Below are 23,761 nucleotides of genomic sequence, written 5' to 3'. Positions count from 1 at the left end.
AAATTGTACCCAAACAAGCCTTCTGTATTACATTTCATAAGTGGTTTTCTGTTCTCTTAATAAAGTTTGTGAGATGGAGACACATATTTCTTTATAAGCATTTATCCATTACGGAAATTAACCTGGAATTCCAATTGCGGAATAACCTATGTTGATGAGATTCATATAGCAAATGGTAAACACCAAGTAAGAACTTTCTACCCAAGTACAAACAAAATTTCTGCAAATGGATCTCATGTTACGTAGGTCAGGCCACCATAATACCTGGGTTATAGACTCTGATTTGAACATTGAAATGTTCCCTATACACATTACTACATCAATCAGAAGAATGAAACTGTCACATATAAAGCATGATTTTTTTAAAAAATAAATGAACTTGGGACTTCCCTGGTGGCCCAGTGGCTAAGACTGCATTCCCAATGCAGGGGCCCGGGTTTGATCCCCTGATCAGGGAACTAGATCCCACACACCACAGCTAAGGATACCGTGTACCGCCAAATAAATAAACATGAAAAACAAACAACTCAAACTTTGGCCTTTACAACTGGATCTCAAAGACCATCAAGCAAATAATTTGCTAATTAAGGCAAGAACGAATACGAACTCCCATTAGACCAAAGGAGCGTCTAGAGGCTTTTGAAACTGATTTCTTGGCAGCTGACAACGGAGACCACACACACTGATGGCCTCAAGCAGTGAGAACCTGTAACAGCCTAGGAACCTGCCTGTTTCAAAGCTAGGCCCTGTCTCCACCCACCCTCGCATTTGGAAGACTCTATCTGAGAAGTCTGTCCTCCGCAGCCCCGACAAGGCCTTGGCCCATCTCATATCTTCACTACTTTTCTTCTTGCAGCACCAGGCCTGCTTTCCTTTGTTCAAGCCAGCCCACGAGGAAAAGCCAGCGGCTGTGTCATCCTAGCAGTTCTCATAGAAGGGAATTCTTTTTAAGTACTCCTGGCACACACCCTGTCCATGGTATTGGAACCCATGTGTGAGGAACAAAGAGGACTGTTTAGTTTGTCTATTCTGACAACGGGGCAATTCTGGCTTCTTTTTGAAGCTTCACAACTCTTAGCAGGCAAATCCTGGTAAGAATTCATGATGACAAGAGCTTCCTGGAAGCTGATAAATAACTGTATTTGGGGGTGGAATATGTATAATAAGCAATCAAACACACGATGTTTCCATGATGAACTGTTACAAATCAGAAGCTAGGGTCGGGGAGGACCAGAAAGCCTTGACTGGACATTCACACATCACAGCAAGTTGTGTCTAATATAATAAAAGCAACCACTTTGTTAGTGTTTAGCTTTGCAGCTAAACTTCTGTCCAGTTTGCTCCATGTCGATGGCTCGCTCTGCCAAGTGTTTTAAATCCATCATCTTGCAAGGAATTCTCTAAGTTAGGTCTTGATTTCAGATGTGGGGAGACTGAGGAACAAGGTTAAGAAAACTGCTGGGCAGAGGCAGTGATGGTATCAGACCCCAGGCCTCCCGCCCCTGCCTCGCCCCTTCCTGTCTTGGGCATCAGCAAAAGTCAGCCATCACTTTGGAGACTCATCAGTAGGTCTGGAGGTGTCTCTGAGATCTCGCCCACTTCATACCTTAGGGGTGAAAAAGCTGAGACTTGGAGAGCCTTACTCATCTGGTAGAGTGAGGAGGGGGACCCATGGGCTCCCCACCACTCAGAGCCACGTGGACACTGAATTTGCATCCAATTAATTTTGCAGCTGACCGCTGCATCCCTTCATTTTAGTGATATTCTTTCAAATGACCAGTATTATTATCTGCAGAAGTGGTAAAAATCCACTGAGCTTTCTTAGCCTACGTGCACCCCTAAAGCCTGGATGGCTACAGGGTTGTTTGTATACATACACGGTTGGGAGAGGAATCTGTACAGTTCTAGGTAACCTTTTAATATTAGAATGTGGATGGTGGGGCTGCAAGACAGCTGAATCACAAAGGCAGAAGCAAGGAAGTGATTTGATCAGATCATCCAACAGTCACGTTGAAGATATCCATTTAGGCATCTCATTATTTCCCTTAAATGCAGAAGAGTCAATAATGTTATACTCCTTCCCTTCAACTTATTTACTTCTGGCCCCGAGCAAGAATACAGTGGTACGTTTTGAGCCTTGGAGGTGCTAAGTACTCTGTGTTCACACGCTCCTTCACTTCCTTAATCCCCCAACTACGTCACCAGCGATGGTCTGTTATTAATTCCCATTTTACAGATGAGAAGACTGAGGCTTAAAGAAAGAAAGCATCCCACCCAAGACAGGGCTTTGGACTTTACCTGAATCCAGGTGGTCCAAGTGCCAGGGGTCGGTGGCGGACGACATGGGTGACAGGGTGAGCGGGGAGGCCCCACAGTTGGATTCCACCAGCTCGCCCTGGATGTGCACGTGAGCTGAGGCGTTGGTCTGCCTCAAGGCCGCCTTGAGAGGGGCGATTTGGTTGAACTGGACTCTGGAGAGGCACCCGGTGAATCCCGGGGTGTTGTACTTGTGGATCTCTTGGTCGATCTTTCCTGTTTCTAAAAGAGAAAGAAAGAGAAAGTAAAAATCATGTCACGCTCACCAGATCACAGCTGTAGCATACGCTCGTCTTGGAATGTGTGTGTCCAAATCTTACTCTTGGCTTTCAGTTTAAGATATTATGTTCTTTCGGATGAAACATTAATGACTTGATAAGGCTTTAGGGCTGGAGACTTCACTTTAAAAGGACCCTCTCTGTCACTGGAGAACGTTGTAAGAAGGGTAAGACTATATTTGCTAAAATAAAATACATTCCTAATTACCTTCCAGTTACTTGAGATGTTGCTGAAACTAACAACACTCACTTGACTCTGATTTTTCACCTCTTTTCTGATGCTTCAGTGATTCATATATACTGAACAGCCTTCCCAGACCTCCTGGTAGATTATAGTTTCCTTTTGCACCTCTTATTTTCTTCTTTTGAATTCTTTTTTTTTTTTTTTAAAGAAAAAATGATTCATACAGCCTATAATCCTGGAGAAGGGAATGGTAACCCACTCCAGTATTCCTGCCTAGAGAATCCCATGGGCAGAGCTTGGCGAGCTACAGTCCCTGGGGTTGCAAAGAGTCGGTCGGACACGACCAAGTGACAACACACACACACACACACACACAGCCTATAATCAGGCATTTTCTTTCTTTAGAATCCAGTCCTCTGGGAATTCTGAGGCGTCCAGAATCCCAGCTAGTGTGGGAAGGACGTTTTGAGAGTCAGGAAAGTTTCCTAACTCAATCACAAACATACAAATGCATTTAAAAATCATCACCTCCCCCAAACCTCTAAGTTAAGCTTCTTTTCCTACACTAGCATTCAAATGAGCGGTGAGTCTGGGTGGGGGCATTTCCAAAGTACTGTTTGAATTAATATAAACACACACTGGGACTTCTCTAGTGGTCCATTGGCTAAGACTCTGCACTCCCAATGCAGGGGGCTCCGGTTCAACCCCTGGTCAGGGAACTAGATCCCACATGCCACAACTAAAACCTGGTGTAGCCAGATAAATAAATAAATAAATAAATAAAAAGAAATCACACGGGCTTCCCTGGTGGCTCAGACGGTAAAGAATCTGCCTGCAATGCAGGAGATGCAGGTTTGATACCTGGGTCAGAGAGATCCCCTGCAGAAGGGAATAGCAACCCACTCCAGTATTCTTGCCTGGAGAATTCCACGGACAGAGGAGCCTGGCTGGCTACAGCCCATGGTCGCAAAGAGTTGGACATGACTGAGCGACTAAGCACTCACACACACACATCTTCATACCAGTTAAGCAAAAGCAAGTGTCTTCTTGACCATGGCCCTGGATTCTAGAACCTACTGAGCAGAACGAGCGCTGGAGTCCTAGACCCTCCTACTCCTCCTACTCCGTGGTTCTTATCAGTGTGGTTCCTGGACCAGCACCATTAGCATCACCTGGGAAGGTGTTAAAAGCTGGGAAGGTGTTAGCATCACCTGGGAAGGGTGGGGCCCAGCCCTTGGCACATCAGCATGCCCTCCAGGTGACCTGATATCGTTAAGGTCTGAGAACCACAGCTAAACTATGGGCAATGATGGCGCAGGGCTGCGAACCCAGGTGGTGCGCAACCAGCTCTCCAGAGAAGAGCACAGAGCTTGTATTCCGGGTGGGAGACTATGCTAACATGATGATGACCTTTTAAATACAAGGACGAGGATGTGAGCTAGTCACCCTTCCCCTTGAACTGTGGAAAATAAAGACTTTGGAAAACAGGAGCTAGATACTTCTTTAAAAAGCTGGATTCAGAGCAGGTGATGTCTCTAATGGGGGAATGAATACAGGTGAAATAGTCTTGTATAACAATTTACTCCCCCATTAATTAAAGAATAAATCAGTGGCGAAGGGAGCGTTCAGACCTTGAGGGCACAAGAAATGAATGTATTGATTATTCGTCACATTAAAAAATCAGTGTATTGACTGACTTGCACTAGTCCCATGTAAATTTTGATTAGTAGAAGAGATGACAACTGGGGCGACGATGATGAAGACAGCAATCCTGGGGATGCTAATTGGGTCTCACTTAGACAAGCACATAAAGAAATTTTAATTAATGATTCTCCATATTTTCCTCCTGCTGCAAATTTCAGTCTGTGACTCAGAGCTAAAGCACATTCCATTTAAGATGGAGAGGCAGGGTGCACCCGCCCTGTGTACGAAAGTCCTGCCATCAGGACATGTCCTGAGGGTTCCTCTGATGACCAGGAAGAGGCTCTGGTCCCACCGACACCTGTGCTGGCTTGTTCCCCCCTTCCTCCCTTGCTTTTTCCTCAAGGCTTGCAGGCTACACGGCGATCCATTCTTCGGCTCCTAGTCTATTGTCAGAAGTTCTGGTATTTCGTTTCCGCCCCCTCCCTCTGCATTGGCTCAGACGGTAAAGAATCTGCCTGCGATGCAGGGGACCTGGGTTTGATTCCTGGGTTGGGAAGATGCCCTGGAGAAGGGCATGGCAACCCACTCCAGTATTTTTGCCTGGAGAATCCCATTGGCAGAGGGGCTGGTGGGCTACAGTCCACAGGGTCGCAAAGAGTCAGACACGACTGAGTGAGGAACACTCACACCCTCCCTTCAGCCATCTGCCTTCCCCTGGACCATCCTCACACCAAGAAGACCCGCGAGGACTCTGATCCCAGGGTGGGGAGGAGGAGCTCAGCTCCCTGCTCTCTCTCTGGCTTCATCCGTGGTGGTGGCACCACAATAAATAGCCACTGGTGGCAGGAAGCTGGGAATGACCTCAGCTCCACCAGCTGCTTCCTGCCAATTAAAGGAGGGTCACTTTGGCCTGTCCAGCTTTGGAGTAGGGTTCCAGAAGGAAGATTCTGGGACTGGTGGCTACTGCCATCTTGTGCGACTTCAGGTCAGTTCCATTCAACTCACTTCATCACAGGTACTGGCCACATGACGCAGAAGCAGGAAGGTAGACAAATACAGGATTCACCCTCAGCAGCCTTCCTCCAGGGGATCTTCCCCACCCAGGGACAGAACCTGTGTCTCTTACATCTCTTGTATTGGCAGATGGGCTCTTTACCACTAGCACCACCAGAGAAGTGGAGGAGGGCATGGCAACCCACTCCAGTATTCCTGCCCCGAGAATTCCGTGGACAGAGGAGCCTGGTGGGCTACAGTCCATGAGGTCGCAAGAGTCGGACACGACAGAGCAACTTAGCATGCACGCATGCATGCACGCACCCTGGGCAGCCCACAACCTCGCTGGGGAAGAAGGATACAACCCACTAACTCGACTTGTGAACACAAGCTGTCCAGTAAGAAGTCAGTTATTTGTTGAACCCTTAAAATGTGCTCAACGTCCCATGCAAATTAGACATTTAATTCCTAGAAATACCCCTGAAGGTGGGAGCATTGCTGGTCTCTGTGTAATGTGTGAGGCAATGAGGCTTAAGATCCACCCCCTGCTGAGGCCAGGCAGACCCCAGGGCTTCAACCTCTACAATGTTCTGAGCAAACCTTATGCTTGGTAAAATGATTGAAGTCTGTCCCCTGGAGGAGGATATGGTAACCACTCCAGTATCTTGCCTGGGAGATCCCATGGACAGAGGAGCCCAGTGGGCTGCGGTCCATGGGGTTACAGAGAGTTGGACACGTCTGAGCGACGGAGCACATACCTGGTAAACCAGGGAGGCAGGTTTGCATGGGGTTCTGGAAAGCACTTCAGGAGGAGTAACACTGCAACTAGGGTTTTTTTGGGTTTTGTTTTTGGTGATAAGAACACTTAACATAAAATTTACCCTCTTAACAAATGTTTATGTATACAATACAGTCTTATTAAACTTATAGGCACTCTGGGACTTCTTCTTACATAAGTGAAAGTATGCACCTTTGACCAACATCGCCTGATCCAACCCCTCACCCCAGCCCCTGGAAACCATGATTTCACTCTTGGCATCTATGACTTTGATTATTTCAGGTGCCTTATGTAAGTGGGATCAAGCAGGATTTATTCTTCTGTGTCGAGTTTATTTCACGTAGCATAATGTCCTCTAAGTTCATCCATGTGGTAGCAAATGGCAGGATTTCCTTCTTTTTTAAGGCTGAATGATACTTCACCATATGCGTATATTTTATTTTCTTTATCTGGTCCTCTGTCAATGGATATTTAGGTTGTTCCCAGGCCTTGGCTATTGTGAACAGTGCTGCTAGGAACATGGGAGTGCAGATATCTGTTCAAGGTCTTGATTTCAATTCTTTGAACATACCCAAAAGCAGAATTGCTGGATCCCGTGGTAGTTCTATGTTTAATGTTTTGAGAAACCTCTGCACTATTTTTCATAGTGACTAAACAATTCTCCTTTCCCACCAACTTCTCCTGATCCTCACCAATGCTTGTTATCTTTTGTAGAACTAGGTTTTGGTAATGAAAGGAAAGAGAACTGCAGGTTGAGTCTGCTGTGAGGTTTTGGTTCTGGGACCTATAGGCCTTAAATGAGGTCAGAACTCAAGGTCAGATTGGGAAAGACCTTGAACATTGCGTTAAGATGTTTGTATTTCAGTAAGAAACTCAACGATATTTTAGCTGCAGGGGATTGTGGTGGGAACTACATTAGGTATTAGATTAGAAAGATAATTCTAGAGGAGCACAAACATTGCTCTGAGTAGGTCTGCCAACACCCTGGGCAAAAAACAGGGGTTCTTCTCTTTGCAGTAGGGCCAAGGCAGAGCTACGCTGTGGATAAAGTGCCCCACTCTTCACCAGCATCCTCTTGTCTTTGCCCAGCCACTGAAGAATCTATAGAGACTCCGTTTTGGATTTGTTTCCTCTGCTAGCGAGGTGGGTAAGAAACTTCTGATCCTGGCTACCTTTCATATGGTCCTTGACAGTTTCCTAAACTTTAAGATGGACAGACTTGGGACTTCCCTGGTGGTCCAGTGCCTAAGATTCCTCCCTCCCAAGGCAGGGAGCCTGGGATTGACCCCTGGTCAGGGAAGATACCCATATGCCAAAATTATAAGAGCCGTGCAGTCAAATAAATAAATGAATATTTTTAGAAAGGGCAAGCTTCTGATCACACCCCAGAAAATGAGTAGTCTCACAGCTGTATATACCTGATGGTTCCCAATTCACTGCGGGGCCCCCACTTCTTAAAGAGCTGCGCTCCCCTGTTTCCTTCTGACCTCAGGAGGGGTAAGTGACACAAGGCAGATGGCCAGAGGGGATCCCAAGGCAGGGGTTCTGACGATGACCAGGAACCAGGGGAGCAGAGGGAGGCAGGGGCTCTAGGGGCCAGGCTCTGCTTCAGCTTTTCCCCGTCTGTGCTTTCTTTCTTTTGGGGAAAATCCCCAGGGTTTCAACTGTTGTTCTTTTCCTAAAAGGCAGCTGGGTCACAAAGACAAGGGCTCTGATGCCCAGGAAAGCAGAACCAATACTTTCAAGCCAGGACAGTGTCTGGATGTGCTTCTAAAGACCCTTGGCTGAGACCCGTTCCCCCTGGGGGCCACGAATGCAATGGACACTCTTGTCTCTTCAGGGCCAGATGGTTCCAACTCTGGACCATGTGATAATGACATTAAGAGCTTCCACTATAAACCAAAATTGTTTGGTACTGGGTTGAGTACTGTGTTGAGTACTTTAGAAAAGTACTTTTGAGGTACTGTGTTCAGTACTTTACAAAATTATTTATTTGTTTGGCTACAACAGGTCTTAGTTGCGGCATGAGGGATCTCTGGTTGTGGCCTGTGGGATCTAGTTCCCTGACCACGGATCGAACCCAAGGCCTACTGCCTTAGGAGCACGGAGTCTTAACCACTGGACCACAAGGGAAGTCCCTGTTTAGTACTTTTTATGCAGTATTCCACTGTTTTCTAACAGCCCTGTGAGCCAAACAGGATTATCCCCACTTCACAGATGGGATGCTTTTGAACTGTGGTGCTAAAGAAGACTCTTGAGAGTTCCTTATCAAGCCAGTCAATCCTAAAGGAAATCAGCCCTAAAAGAAATCAATCCTAGATACGCATTGGAAGGACTGATGCTGAAGCTGAAACTCCAATACTTTGGCCACCTGATGAGAAGAACTGATGTGAAGACCCTGATGCTGGGAAAGATTGAAGGCAGGAGGATAAGAGGGCGGCAGAGGATGAAATGGTTGGATGGCATCACTGATTCAATGGACGTGAGCTTGAGCAAGCTCCGGCAGTGGGTGATGGACAGGGAAGCCTGGTGGGCTGCAGTCCATGGCGTCACAAACAGTCGGACACAACTGAGCAAGTGAACAACAACACAGATGGGAAAACTAAGGCTTGGAGAAATTAAGGTTTTGTCAATGAATGAGCATTTATGTTTCATACAAAAAAGCAGAGAAGTCAGATGTTTCATATTCTCAATTTCTCCCTGAAAAAGAGACTATATTATGGAGTTTTATATTCATTTGGATTTCGGGCATTTCTATTGAGGGACTCTTCATAAGAATGGCACAGTGAGGTTTCGTTGTTTTTTTTTTTAAATTTAAATGGCTATTAGAGACCCCTTTAAGACCATTCACTGTTCATTAGTGAGTGGGCCAATAATAAAGACTTTTCAAAATGCTGTGAACTGATGTCAGAGTCTTTCCAGCATCGGTTAAAGCACCAGCAAGTTCAGTAAACACTTGTCTGGGATAAAAATCTATACTATTTAAGAATATCTAAGAAATGACAGTAACACTATCACTTTAGTGCCTTTGAGCTCATTAAAAGTAAATCACGTTAATCTGTGAAATTGATTGCACTGGTGTTCTACTGAAATCAAATATTAAAATATGATTTACTGTAAGAAGCTACCTTCTGTGTGGCGATGTCTTGGCTGAGGGCTAATCTGGGGGAAAACCTGCTCAAAGCATGCAAATTGCAGAAATGCAGCACAGTCACTTCTGAAATTAAGTTCTCAAGCTGTTGTTAGTACTTTAATGTCTTATATTCATAGTGATATGGGTTATAGAAAATAGCCCATTTAAAATACTGATGCAATTCCGGGTGAAATCTTAAAATGAAATGCTCTTGACAATATTTTAAGGAGGGTGCAGCAATTACACCGCAAGGCATTAGCATGCCTTCCAGGCTCTTTCTTACTCAGTTGCTGAATACGAGTGACAGGCAGGGGTGTTTGAGAAATGAGAAGAGGAAACGGCACTTGAGGAGCGAGAAATGCCGGGAGAAGGAAGCCAGCCCGGTCGAGGACCCGACTGTTCGAGGACCTGGAGGACGCCCAGGAGCCTCCTTAGCGACGGGACACGCATTCTGATCCGACTCACAAAGACATTTCTCATTTTCCTTCAAGACGATTCAAAATGCATCTGCATAGTCTTTTTGAGTATCACATGGGATCTATTCACTGGCTGATTTTTGTTGGGCTTTACACTTTTTAGAATTTTCTATCAATATCCCTTTCTTGGAAGGATGTGATGTTATGAAATATGAAATATCACCATTAACTTAATGTCTTACTTTTTATGAAACAGAGCCAAGAGCTCTTAGAAGGCTGATGAGACCTGATGTAGGTTTTTGCTAAGGCTTTGCTGTGTGCCCCTCACTGTGCCAGGGGCTGAGGGGTCAGCCTTTTAGAATTTGGGGGATCAGAACCAGATGGCAGAGCGCCCCTTTACTATGCAGAGACTGCAGTTACCATCGGCCCAAAGCATCATCCCTCTTCTAGTCCGACCCTCAACTCTCGGGAGGAATACGTCCCACTGATGGCACTGGAGGTGGTTTAAGGTTACTCACGGACTGGATGTTAAATAACATCCAATCTCGGGGTGACAAAGTTAATTCCTCTCAATTTTCTTTCCATCCTTCAAAGATAGGGTCTTAGGTCCGCTCTGGTTGGGACTGGGCTGTGTTTTCCGCCACCCATACCTGCTATGTTCCCTTTTTAACAAAGAAAGAATGGATCTGGACACTTCTGGAGACAAAAGTGTAGAACTTCACATAATTTTCATAGAATACATTTTTATTACCGCCTTGTCATTATAGCAAGCACTATGGGTATTTCATTTCATGGGCACATTACAAAATTTCCAAAGGAAATTATAAACATTTTCCTTTTAGCATGCATGCCAAGTTGCTTCTTTCGTGTCTGACTCTTTGCAACCCTATGGACCATAGCCCACCATGCTCCTCTGTCCATGGGATTCTCCAGGTAAGAAAACTGGGTGGGTTGCCATGCCCCCCGCCAGGCAATCTTCCCGACCCGGGATCGAACCCTTGCCTCTTACATCTCCTGCATTGGCAGGTGGGCTCTTTAACACTAGCGCCACCTTGGAAGTCCTTTTAGCACAGATTTAAGCTTCCCAGATAGCTCGGTTGGTTAAAGAATCCGCCTGCAATTCAGGAGACCCAGGTTCGATTCCTGGGTTGGGAAGATCTGCTGGAGAAGGGATAGGCTACCCACTCCAGTATTCTTGGACTTCCCTTGTGGCTCAGCTGGTAAAGAATCCACCTGCAATGTGGGAGACGTGGGTTCGATCCCTGGATTGGGAAGATCCCCTGGAAAAGGGAAAGGCTACCCACTCCAGTATCCTGGCCTGGAGAATTCCATGGAATATATAGTCCATGGGGTCACAAAGAGTCAGACTGAGTGACTTTGACTAAGTAAAAAGTGGTTAAGTCCATTTAAAGAAAAGTACTAAGTAAATAACAGTAATGTAGGTAAACAGAAATGGAAAATATGTAACCGGAAATGGCGAAAATTATACCATTGGTCCTCGACCCCTTGATTCTCGGTGTTAGTGGCCTCTGTTCCCTTCAGATGGAATTCCACCTTCCTCCCTGATAGCTGTGATTCTCCATCACTTAGAACACCGTGGTCCCCCCGCCCTTCAAAAGGAGGGCTCCAAATGGCTCCCCCTCAGATCCTGCTCCTGGCTCTAACCACTTGGCCCAGGCGTGCTCCTTCCCTACCCTTACGGGCCAGAAACCTGAATTTGTGCCTCCACTGGATTTACAGTTTCCGTGAGAGCTAACGTCGCTCATTCAGTCCCTGTGTCCCACGGACAGTCTACACCTGGCCTGAAGCAATCAGCCGGGGACTGCTTGCTGGCCACACCGAAACTCTACCTTAAATGTCCGTCATGCAGTTTGCTTGTGCCGGAAGGGCCGAGCACTCTGGAAATTCAGGCACAGCAAGGTTCACTGGGGGGCAGAGTTCATCAGCCTCAAGGGTAAAGAGCTGTGGAATGTGGCCTTGAAAGAGGAAGGGGAAGTAGTGAATTTAGATCCAGCAGATCACTATACATTTATTTCCAGAAGTACTATTACTTGGAAATCTGTCCATCTCACTAAGAATGCACTGGTCTCTGAAAATACTATCGTGTGGCTCTTAAACCGACTCTTTGGCTAAAGGTGAATATCCACTGTTACATAAACCCTCTAGAGCATGGTTATATGGGGCCTAATGAAATGAGTAGGAAGTGGGCTTGAAATGGCTGCCAGGCTGAAGATGTAAACAATCCTTGGGAAATCAGGCTGGGATGAGGTTGGTGAGCACTCATCTGGTGAAGACTTGGAAACACGAGCAGGTCCTGCGGGGCTGGCAGCCACCCTAGGTGGGGAGGGGACCCTCGGGCGAGTGCTGAGCACCTGGGTTTCACCTGAGAGTGGAGCTGGTGTGGGTATGAGGGTGGCTGCAAGCTTCCCATTTGGCCATAGCTGTAATAACGGGAGCCGGAATGGGTTTCAGAATTTACTATTCCTAGAATAAACAAATGGGAAATAACCGAAACAAAAAGATCCGCCCCCCAAACCCCAACCAAAAAGTCAAGAGCATTCATCTAAAAAAGCAAAACCAAACCAAATAAACCTCATTCCTCAATTCCAACATGATTAAGTCATAAACACTAGGCAGGGCCCTGAAATGCTGGAATCCAGGTCCAGCCTCAGCTCCTGCCCTTACAGGCAACGTGTTTTTATCAGCGACGTCTTGCTGACCAGCTGCCTTTCAGAAGATGAACAACTAGAATTAAATCCATATACATAATTGATGTATAAATTATGCACCCTGACATTTTATTAATCCCTGAAAGAAAGACACTAATGAGATTTCGTTGTATCTATTATATGCTTTTCTCTTTTATGAAGGAAGGCAGGACTAAGATATGCAGGTGTAATTTAAACAGCTCTTGACCTGTGACATATGCTAACTCAATTATAAACGGCAACCTGCAGGCAGAAGCAGAATCTTCTATTCCTGCTACAAGGTCTGTGCTATGTTTAAGTTTGTAAATCCTTTCCCAAGGACTGAGAAAACGAAGTTGTATTTTTCTTCAGAAACATCAGTAACAAGAAATGTCTTAATGTGAAAATGGTAGCTCTTTTGCAAAGACAGAATATTACATTTGTATTTGTATAAACTGATTACAGTCCCTCAGCTTTGGGGGACAAATCTCTATATAGAGAAATACATATCTATGTCTATATATATAAAGAATATAGATGTAAAGATATGTAGATGTATGTGCATATATATGTGTGTGTGTATATATAGATATAGATATGTATATATAGATGTAGATATTTATATGTAGATATATAGATATATATGGGTATGTATGTGTATATATAAATATATGCTACTGCTACTGCTAAGTCACTTCAGTCGTGTCCGACTCTGTGTGACCCCATCTCTTGGATTCTCCAGGCAAGAACACTGGAGTGGGTTGCCATTTCCTTCTCCAATGCAGAAAAGTGAAAGTGAAGTCACTCGGTCATGTCCGACTCTTCGCGACCCCATGGACTGCAGCCTACCAGGCTCCTCCGTCCATGGGATTTTCCAGGCAAGAGTACTGGAGTGGGGTGCCATTGCCTTCTCCATATAAATATATAAACATAGGTTAAAACTGTCATCCTCATTCCTAAAATCTAGCTTGAAAACTGAAAACTTACTATGATTGCTAGTTAATATAATACACTTGTTATGGCAGAAACCAACACAATATTGCAAAGCAATTAGCCTCCAATGAAGAATAAATAAATTTAAAATATATAATACAGCTGCGATTTCAATATGAAGGGAATGATATGATCCTTGCTAAAAACAAAAGACGCAACATGGAGTCAATTATGCGAAGCTCCAGGTCACCAAACTGAGACTTAAACTTCATCACAGTATCGGCTCTGTCAGCAGTGGAATCTTAAACCAGTCCATCAGGAATCACCTTATCAGTGCTGGTTAGGTAATCTGTTTGACCCATCACATTCTCTAAAGGAAAGTAACTTTGAAATAACCAACCTGTCTTTTTGCCAGTATAATCTCAGTGTTACCAGTCCTTTCTACCTATAAACAGACTTTCTCTTACTGCTTTTTATCTGCTAGATTGAAATGCTGCTGGTTCAAATCAATTTTTGCTCAAAACACTCTTAAAATTTTTAACATGCCTCAGTTTATCATTTAAAATCCCTTAGCTGTTTCCAAAACAACAGACATTTGGCTTCACACAGAGGTCACACAGTGAAATACGGTTTTCCACTTTTTCCTGAATGGTTTAGGTTGTCAGATGTGAGACAGAAAGCCGGGTGCCCCCTCCCTTTCTGCAGCCTCGGGTGCCCTACTGACATGCAGGATTTTTCCAGGCAAAGAAGAACAAGCTCTGCTGAAAGCTCTGCTGAAAGGGGGAGTCGAGGGGTACTGGGGAAATGGACACATTTTCAATAGGTTTCCCATATTTTTCTACGTTTGCTTCTTTTTGTCCCCCTTCTCCACAAGGATGGTGTTTAAAAAAATTAAGGCACATTTAAGACCTTTCAGAAAAGTGGACGTAACCGTCAGTCAAACCACAGAGCTGCGTGCGGTGCTCTAGTTCATTAGAGATGCAGGCTGGTTTTACCTCTCAAAATCTCAGTAAATACAGGCTACATGTCCAGCTACCTGCTATTGGAGAACAGAACACACTTGTATGGTCTGAAAGTCCCACCAGCTGGAAATGAAAGACTTTCTTCTTACCCATTGGGTTTTATTCCACGTTTGCTTAAAAAAAAATTTTTTTTTAAAGTATTTTATTTATTTTTGGCTGAGTCTTCACAGCTGCACGAGGGCTTTCTCCTTGTGGCTGAGTGGGGGCCACTCTCTAGTGTCTGTGCACCAGCTTCTAACTGTGGAGCACAGGCTCTAGGGTGGGCTCTAGTTGTGGCTGAATGGGCTTGGTTACTCCGAGGCATGTGGAATCCTCCCCGACCACAGATTGAACCAGCGTCCCCTGCATGGTAAGGCAGATTCTTAAGCACTGTTCCACCAGGAAGGCCTCTGTGTTTGCTTTTGCATCGTAATGTGTAAGCAGCAGAAATAGAATCCTGTGTGCAAAATGACAACAGTGTATGCCCTGCTTCGGCTAAAACTTTTCCTTGTGTTTAAGCTTTGGAAAGCCCTACTGAACTGTAGCCAACACTATAAGGAAAGCAGGTGTCAGCTCCTAAGTTTCTTTTCTTAGTTCTTCTCCCAAACATTGAAGAGCATTCTAGCCACAACCAGCCCACGGCCAGCTGAAGCCAACTCAGCTTGGGGAGTAGGGGGATTTGGGGCAACCGGAAGAGGAGAGAAGGGTGCTGACCTCATATACACTGAGAGCCGCGTAAAGAAGTGCAGGCTAGGGACTCCCCTGGTGGTCCAGTGGCTAAGACTCCACGCTCCCAAATGCAGGGGCCTGGGTTCCATCCCTGGTCAGGGAACTAGATCTCTTGTGCCACAACTAAGACCTGGTCAAGTCAAATAAATACATAAAAAATTAAAAAAAAAGAAGTACAGGCTAGGAAAAGCATCGGGAAAATTTGAAAAAACGAATGCATTATATCTCCCAATAGTGTCAAATTGAATGATTCAGTAAAATAAAAACTGGTTTCCTTCCGTCGTTCTCACTTAGTATTCTAATTCCTACCCCAGGAGGCCACTACAGCCATCTTACCCAAGAGAAGAAAATCCTTCAAGGACAGTGTAAATGTGAAAGTGTTAGGAAGCAGACACCGGGGCAGGGGTGGAGGGTGGGGGAGTTCCCAGGGTGAGGAGACTGTTAGGAACACAGAGAAAGAGAGGGGAGCCCTGCTGCCAGAAAGAGCCCTGGGGTGGGTCCCCTCAATTTGCCCACCATATTGCATAAGTAACGTAAGAAAGAACTCACACCTGGGGGCCCTGATGTATGAAATGCCATCTAGAAGATGAGGCTGAACCCCAAACTGGACCGGATCAGCACTCAAATCTAAACTCTACAACTGTAACTGCCCAGGATGCCTCGGGGTCCCCTTGGGGGTCCAGAGCTGGATGCTGGAGTCAGGACATGGCCAGGTAGGCCTATGGGTATCCGAGTATATTCCCCGCACCAGCAGCTTTTCATCTGCAGTTCCTCTAAAACCAACACCCTTATTTTCAGCTTGGAGTAACAGCCTACGAGGCTGGGGAACACGGGCAGAGGCTATCAACATTCAGCATACTCTTAGGTGTCTCACGACATTTTCATGGTCAAGGCAGGTCTGCGTGGGCTCATGATTCTCCGAGTAGCCTGTTAAACATAGATTTATGAGGAGATGAAGAGCGGGGGAAATCTGGTCAATGGTGGATGCTGGCTTCTGCTCACAGTGCTACTGGCTTCCCAGGTGGTGCCAGGGGCAAAGCACCCGCCTGCCAATGCAGGAGATGAAGGCGATGCGGGTTCGATCCCTGGGTTGGGAAGGCACCCTGGAGGAGGAAATGGCAACCCACTCCAGTGTTCTTGCCTGGTGAATCCCATGAACACAGGAGCCTGGCAGGCTACGGTTCATAGGGTTGCAAAGATTCGGACACGACTGAAGTGACTTAGCATGCGCATAGCACTGTATGGTCCACCGCGTGTGGACTATGAGTTCCTCCCGATGACTCTGGTCTAAACTATTTCAAGTGCAGAAGCGAAGTGAGGGTAGGGCTGATGTGAAGAAGGTGCTGAGCCCGCATCTGTTGCCAATTTACCTAAATCAAGTGACTTCGGGGACTCAGGCGGGGTTTACAGGTCTGCTGGTTTTCCTTTTCCTTTGAACGAAGGACCGGGGCTTCTCTGTGCGGTGTTTGCTCAGGGGGCCTTCATTTCAGTGCCGACTGTGCGAGCTGCGTGCAGTCTCCCAGCGGGGCACCTCTCTTATGCCATCATTACCTCTCCTCTCCCAGCGGCCCGCACCTCCCCACCTCCCCGACAGCGCTTCTGTCTCCACTTCAGAAGGTGTGAATTACAGCAGCCGCAGCACCTTGAGAAAATGCATTTTCCCAGCACTAGCAGTCATTTTCTCTCGGCATCATGCTGCGTGCTTTGTTGCAGAGATGGTCGGAGCTTAAAGTATTTTATGGGGCAATGGCATTCATCTCTCTTCTAAGATATGTTATTGTGAACCCTAGGCATCTTGGGAAAATGGAACCAGCCTGGAAGAGCTGTTTTTTTCCTAAATAACTGAGGATTTAACTCTTCTGGCACGAGCACACTGCAGGTTTCTCACAGAATTATGTATCTTGAAGGCTTTCTTAGCTCCAGGATACCTGAAAGTGGGGCTATATTCTAATGTTCAGAGCCTTTAGGCATTTTTGCCTGCCCGACCCAGGGGTCAAACAATGTCTCCTGCATTGGAGGTGGATTCTTCACCACTGGGCCATTGGGGAAGCCCTAAAAAAATATCCAACCAGTATTTTAGGTCTGTGATGGTATAAAGATGGATATGTTAATATAATATGAAAGTGAAAGTCACTCAGTCATGTGTGACTCTATACAGTCCATGGAATTCTCCAGGCCAGAATACTGGAGTGGGTAGCCTTTCCTTTCTCCGGGGGATCTTCCCAACCCAGGGGTGGAGCCCAGGTCTCCCATGTTACAGTTGGATTCTCTACCAGCTGAGCCACAAAGGAAGTCCTATTTATAATATATTCACTCATTTTCTTTCCCCTAAACGTTCATTTTTTTCCTTCTGATTTTAAAATTCAAACATTTGCATGAGTCCCTAAAAGTATTAATACTTTGGCTCCAGGAACTACAGTTCCTGGGTCTAATGGGTATGTCAGCCTCTGCAGAACATGTCTGGTGACATTTCTTGGTGGCTTGGGCTGATCTGGGGACACTTTATCATGGCATGGGGACAGCTGTGAAGCAACCCTGGATGGTGCATTTTTGAATAAAGGTCTGAAGCTACCTTTCTTTTTGGTCACTGGTCTCTGTCTGATCACGGTGGAGTAAGGGCCATTACACTGCATTCTGGCATGGCTGCCTTCCTGCAGGATCACTAGAAATCACAAACCATTCAGTGCTTGCTCCCTCCTGAAAATCATCTTTATCTCCACCAGTATTTTAAAAATTGTGAACCATTTTAAAAATAATGAAAGACTCATCTTCTTCAAAAGATGACATTTCTTTAGCCACGATGCTATCTATTCACACACCTTTTCCTCAATGTTTGGTCCTGGGCAAGATCCCCTGGGAAGGTTGTGCATTTAATTTTACTGCAAGATTGAGATGAAAGTCTTATACAGATCAACTCTCTCATGGAATCTTCACTCACTTGTTCATTCATACAGGATTTACTGAATAATGACTGTAGCGACTCAGTACTGAGAAAGAGTTCTGCCTTTGAGGACTATCAGTTACTTGCATATTATATGGTGTATTCTGAAAATATGCTGGACAGTAATATTATTTGTTGTGTGAATTAATGACTGAATGAGTAAGTGAAAGATGAAAGGGTTACATCTTTAGGGGCTTCCAGGTAGCTCAGCAGTAAAGAATCCACCTGCCAATGCAGGAGACATAGGTTTGATCTCTGGGTCGGGAAGATCCCCTGAGGAAGGCAGGGCAACCCACTCCAGTATTCTTGCCTGGAGAATCCCATGGACAGAGGAATCTGGCGGGCTATAGGCCATGCGGTCGCAAAGAGTCAGACACGACTGAGCGACTAAACAACAAAACGTCTTTAGGGTGAGCTCAAAAACCAGGTTAGCAATAAGCAAGACAAATACAAAAACTAACGCAGGGAAAGGGATGGGGTGGTGGGGGCGATATCGTTTTAGACAGGGCAGTTGGGGAGGCCACCGCTGAGATTACACTTGAGCTATGAATCAACTTAAGCGAGGATGCTAGCCTCCTTATCCCGGGACATGCACTCCAGGCAAAGGAACGGCCCTGAGACAACACATGCTCATGTGTCCTGGCTTCCCTTTGAAGGCTGAAACTAGGGGCTGGCCTGAGGCTGGATCCCGCTTGCCCAGGTGCAGACTGGCTGACTTCCAAGCTTCCTGTGAGAGCTCTGCAGTGGCGGGGCACAGGAGCTCTGCGGAGTCCTGGTGGGCACCCCCGTGTCTGCTGGCTGAGGTGGCACTGGGGACCCTCTGCCTGCACATGCCAGATGCTGGACAGATGGGTGGGCCCACAGGGCCTGGGGCTGGGCTTGGGCACTTTAGGGCAGGAGGGAAGTGGCGAGATGGTGACCTTTAGTAACCTGCAGCATGACAGCCCCAAAGCTCAGCACCTCTGTAGATACTAGCACGGTGATCAGGCTGGCTCAGCCCCCAGAGCAAAGACCTGTTAGGGTGCTGTTGTGGGTTGTGTCCCCTAAAAAGATACGCTGAAGTTCCATCTCCTGGAAACGGGGTCTTTGCAGATGTCATTAAGATAAAAGGAGGCTACACTGGATTGGGTGGGCCTGCTCCAATGTCCAATAGTTTGGCCACCTGATGTGAAGAACTGACTCACTGGAAAAGAACTTGATGCTGGGAAAGATTGAAGGCTGTAAGAGAAGGGGCGACAGAGGATGAGATGGTTGGATGGCATCACTGACTCAATGGACATGAGTTTGAGTAAGCTCCAGGAGTTAGTGATGGACAGGGAAGCCTGGCGTGCTGCAGTCCATGAGGTCCTGAAGAGTTGGACATGACTTGGTGCCTGAACACTTAATCATACTTCCTCTTTGGACATACCAGTGTTTAGCTGAACCAAGGAACAGTTACTAATACTTCTCGCTGAATGGTCCTGTGTTGGCACCATGAGACAGAGACAAACAGCAGACTACAATCCCCTGCAGAGACCTCACTGTCGAGAACAAACACCAGCCAAGGCCAAACGAGACACAGGCCATGATGCACATTCAGATGCATAAAACCTACAGATCTAGATGGGGGTAAAAAGGGTCGAGGGCACCCACAGGAAGGGGCAGCTGGAAAGATCACTGAACGGGAGTCTGAAAGGAGGGGAGAGAAGGGACGGGCAGATCCCTCAGCAAGGAAACCAGTGGGGCATGAAGAGGGCAGTGCCACAGAGGGGGCGGGAGAAGGCTGAAAGCGCTCCTGCGGATGACGGCGGGCTTCATGTTTCAGATCAGTTTCTACTTGATTGGGTAAGCATGGGAGCATCTCTTAAAGGTCTTCTTTTTTAAAAAGCTGTGGTGCAACACACACACAGCCCAGAATTTACAAGCATGGCGCAATGCAATCAGGGCTGTGTGTAAGTCAAGTCTAACTGCCACTGGTGGAGGAGACAGACTGGAGAAGACTGAGGATGTGGGGACTTGAGGAGGAGACCGTCACAGCCATCCTAGGGGAGGGTTGGGGAGGGTCTGACCGGAAGGAAGGAGGAGTGGACCCAGGAGAGGCTTTGTGTATAAAACAGAGGCTTCTAAAACTGTGCTTTTCATCTGCGAGGGTGTGGCAAATAGGAAGAAGTGCAGATAAACGTCAGGCAAAGACAAAGATAGGAAGCTGAATATAATAAAGAATGTGCGTGTATGTGTGCACGTGTTCAACTGTGTCCAACTCTTTGCGACCCGATGGACTGTAGTCCACAGGCTCCTCTGTCCGTGGCATTTCCCAGGCAAGAATACTGGAGTGGGTTGCCATTTCCTTCTTTAGCGGATCTTCCCAACCCAGGGACTGAAGCTGCCTTTCCTGCATTGGCAGGTCGAGTCTTTTATCACTAGTGCCACCTGGGAAGCCCATAATAAAGGATCAGGGATCGAACCTGGGTCCCTGCATTGCAGGCAAAATTTTAACCATCTGTGTCACCAGAGAAGCCCATAATAAAGGATGCTGATTATTAAATAGGCAAAAACACCAGCATTTTCTCCAGGGGGCTCTGTTGTTCAAGCATTCACCTCTTGGATCTTGGTTAAACCGGAATTCAGTCCAGAGGTATCTGACGCCCAGGAGCCATCCCTTGGCAGCGCGACCATCAGGGAACCAGAACTTCCCATCTGTATTTTTTGTTTTGATGACACACCCCCAGTGACTGTTACTATTGGTGGGTTTATGGGCTGCAGAAAGCCTGGTCACGCCAGATGCACACGACACATTTTTAATATGCTATAATTCTCTTAACTTCTAGTCATTTAGGGTGATTTTATAAGAGTGAGTGAGTGGAAAGGTCACATGCCAAGTGAAATGGAAAAAAGCACAAACACAAGAAAACGATGCTGTGCTTTAGACAGGAAAATGTTTAAAAAGTGAACGCTGTGAATACTAGTAAAATGCAAATGTCATTACATTCTGTGTGCATGCAACCACAGAGGGGCATCACTATCCTTTCAGAATGAAATCCTAGTGCTAGGTATGAATACTTCCAGTTTATAGATGAGAAAACCAACTCCATTAAGTAACTTGTCACATGGCTTATCCGTGCAGAGCCAGTGTTCTTGATACTAGGTCCTGGTTTTCTGAGACCTAAGTTGCCATGGATACGAAAATGTTCACTCAGATGATGGGGATTCAGGAAGCACATGGCGTGGCTCTCCTTAGTGATACAGACAGTCCTTTGCTGGGTTCTGTTCCCCTCTAATTGTACCCTATATTACTTTGTTTCCAAATTCCATACATTTTTTTTTTGTGGAAGGAATGTTGATTCACAGCACAGGGGATCCATCATGTTTGAGCAGAGTATTTTTTGCTAGTGCTCACATCGTGGGACTCCACTCTGCCTCATTTCATAGGCTGCCTCCCAGGTCTGGAGTCTTTGAATAACTGGAAGCAGATTGATAAACAGAGACTGAAAACAGGCTTGTTTCCCAGTAAATGAAGAGCCCTGGCTCAGGATCATATGAAATCACAGATATTAAGTGTATAAAGTTAACTTGGCCAACTACGAACACTTAGAGAGGAAGAGAAAAAGCCGTCAACTGAAATACTTTTGTAATTAACTCTCTTAATGCTATTAATACTGAAAAAAACGATGAGAGAATCTGGGCACAGAGTGTCTGTAGGAGCAGCTGGAGGCTGATATATGGAGAAAGCGGGTCTGGTACTCTCTACGTCTGGAGCATCGTTGCCCACCCTCAGGACCACAACGACAACATCCGCCAAACTTCCATCTTTCAGTGAGTGCATATATGCTGACTGCTTTACATCCATCTCATTTAAGGGCAAGCTTTCCTTTGTTTAATCTAGTTGGCGGTTTGGGAGGGTCTGTTTTGTCAGTAATACCGCCCCTTTCTCTGCATCAGGGTGGGTCTGAACACTCCATGTTTGCCCGGGGCCAGGGCATCCCAGGGAGTCCAGGGAGAGAGTTTCTACATCCAAAGGCACGTCCAAATGAGGAGTGTGGATTTCTCACCAGCTAAGCAGGCTGCTGCTGCTTCTGGGACCTCAAGCGTTGGAATGAAAGGGACACAGGGCAAAAGCTGGGCTCTGTTCAGAACCTGTGTGTTTCTGACTTTGAAGGAGCGGTGGAAGGAGCTGCTTAGCGGGGAGAGGTGACTCAGGAAAGCGAGAAAGCCCTTCCTGGCAGACTCCCCTCCCCCTCCCTGCCCAGCACCGCCCGCAGAGGCTGCCAGCCCTTTTCCTCTGGGCTCCTGGGGGGCTCCAAAAAGGCCTGGGTGGGGGGGTCTCGATCTTCACCCTCAGCACGCCCGGGATTGGGCCAGCAACTCGAGGGCTGCCCCAGACAAGTCCCTGGGCCAGTCGAGGAACGCATCTAAACCCTACCGGAGCTGGATAACTTGGCCCAGGTCCACGATTTTTCTATAGAAACAGTTCAGAGAACTGAAGACTGCCTCGCTTATCAAGAGGAGCCAGAAAAATGCAATGGAAAAGAAATTCTTGGACTTAGGATTTGCTTCAAAATACTGAATGCTGGTATTTGTTTGACAGGCTTAAAACCGGGCCTCTTCAGTTTATCAGGGACCACAATGGACTCCTTGACCGCTCCTCGCCACCTGCTAAGGCTCGCCACGGAGAGCTTTCATTTCCGGGGTTTATCTGACTTTTCAAGTTGCGCAAGCTTGCGGTGTGCTGTACAACCCTGTTATTCAGAGATGTGCATTTGCTTTTTCTCAAAATAACATGAATTTAAGGCTAAAAGTTAATTTCCTGGCTAAACTTCAGTCCTAATACAGGAAGCTTTTGATAATAGCTCTGCTCATTATGACTGTACTCAAACCAAAATCCTTGGTAATAAAAATGCCAGAAGCTGGAGACAGGCACACAAACATTAAAGGAATATAAAATTGGATTCTTTTTTTGGTTTGCTTTTTATCTTCTGAATCAAACTGTCTGAGGTATACTTTGCATGCAGTAAATGCACCTATTTTAAGTGTAGACTTTGATGAATTTTGCCAAATGTATACAGCTATGTAACAGCCATCATGATAAAAACATGAAATGCTTGAATTGAAAGTTTGTGCAGATTCCCATTTTTGCTTCCTGACTATTTGTGTGTGTGAAAACTCATCCCTGAAAATGAAGGTATTTAATTAAAAGAACTTTCACTCTGGTTGAAGACTCTTGAGAGTCCCTTGGACTGCAAGGAGTTCCAGCCAGTCCATCCTAAAGGAGATCAGTCCTGGGTGTTCACTGGAAGGACTGATGTTGAAGCTGAAACTCCAATACTTTGGCCACCTGATGTGGACAGCTGACTCATTTGAAAAGACGCTAATGCTGGGAAAGATTGAGGGCAGGAGGAGAAGGGGATGACAGAGGATGAGATGGTTGGATGGCATCACTGACACAATGGACATGGGTTTGGGTGGACTCCGGGAGTTGGTGATGGACAGGGAGGCCTGGCATGCTGCGGTTCATGGGGTCGCAAAGAGTTGGACACGACTGAGCGACTGAACTGAACTGAACTGATGCTGAAGCTGAAACTCCAATGCTTTGGCCACTTGATGCGAAGAACTGACTCATTGGCAAAGACCCTGATGCTGGGAAAGACTGAAGGCAGGAAGAGAAGGGGATGGCAGAGATGGTTGGATGGCATCACCAACTCATCGGATATGAGTTTGAACAAACTCTGGGAGATGGTGAAAGACAGGGAAG

The 23,761-nt window shown here is 46.2% G+C and overlaps 1 protein-coding gene across 1 annotated transcript in view; it reads right to left on the bottom strand.

The window, feature by feature from the left end:
• CNTNAP2 (contactin associated protein 2) overlaps positions 1-23,761 on the bottom strand; it is a 2,205,784-nt gene that overhangs the window by 35,045 nt on the left and 2,146,978 nt on the right. Inside the window, exon 23 of the mRNA XM_043872451.1 lies at positions 2,299-2,538. Within this exon, the coding sequence (XP_043728386.1) occupies positions 2,299-2,538 (240 nt within the window). The remainder of the gene's footprint in view (positions 1-2,298; positions 2,539-23,761) is intronic.

Source organism: Cervus elaphus, chromosome 18, assembly GCF_910594005.1.
Source record: "Cervus elaphus chromosome 18, mCerEla1.1, whole genome shotgun sequence".
Taxonomy (NCBI): domain Eukaryota; kingdom Metazoa; phylum Chordata; class Mammalia; order Artiodactyla; family Cervidae; genus Cervus; species Cervus elaphus.
Note: the sequence above shows the minus strand (reverse complement) of the source record. Positions and strands in the feature narration are given on the sequence as shown.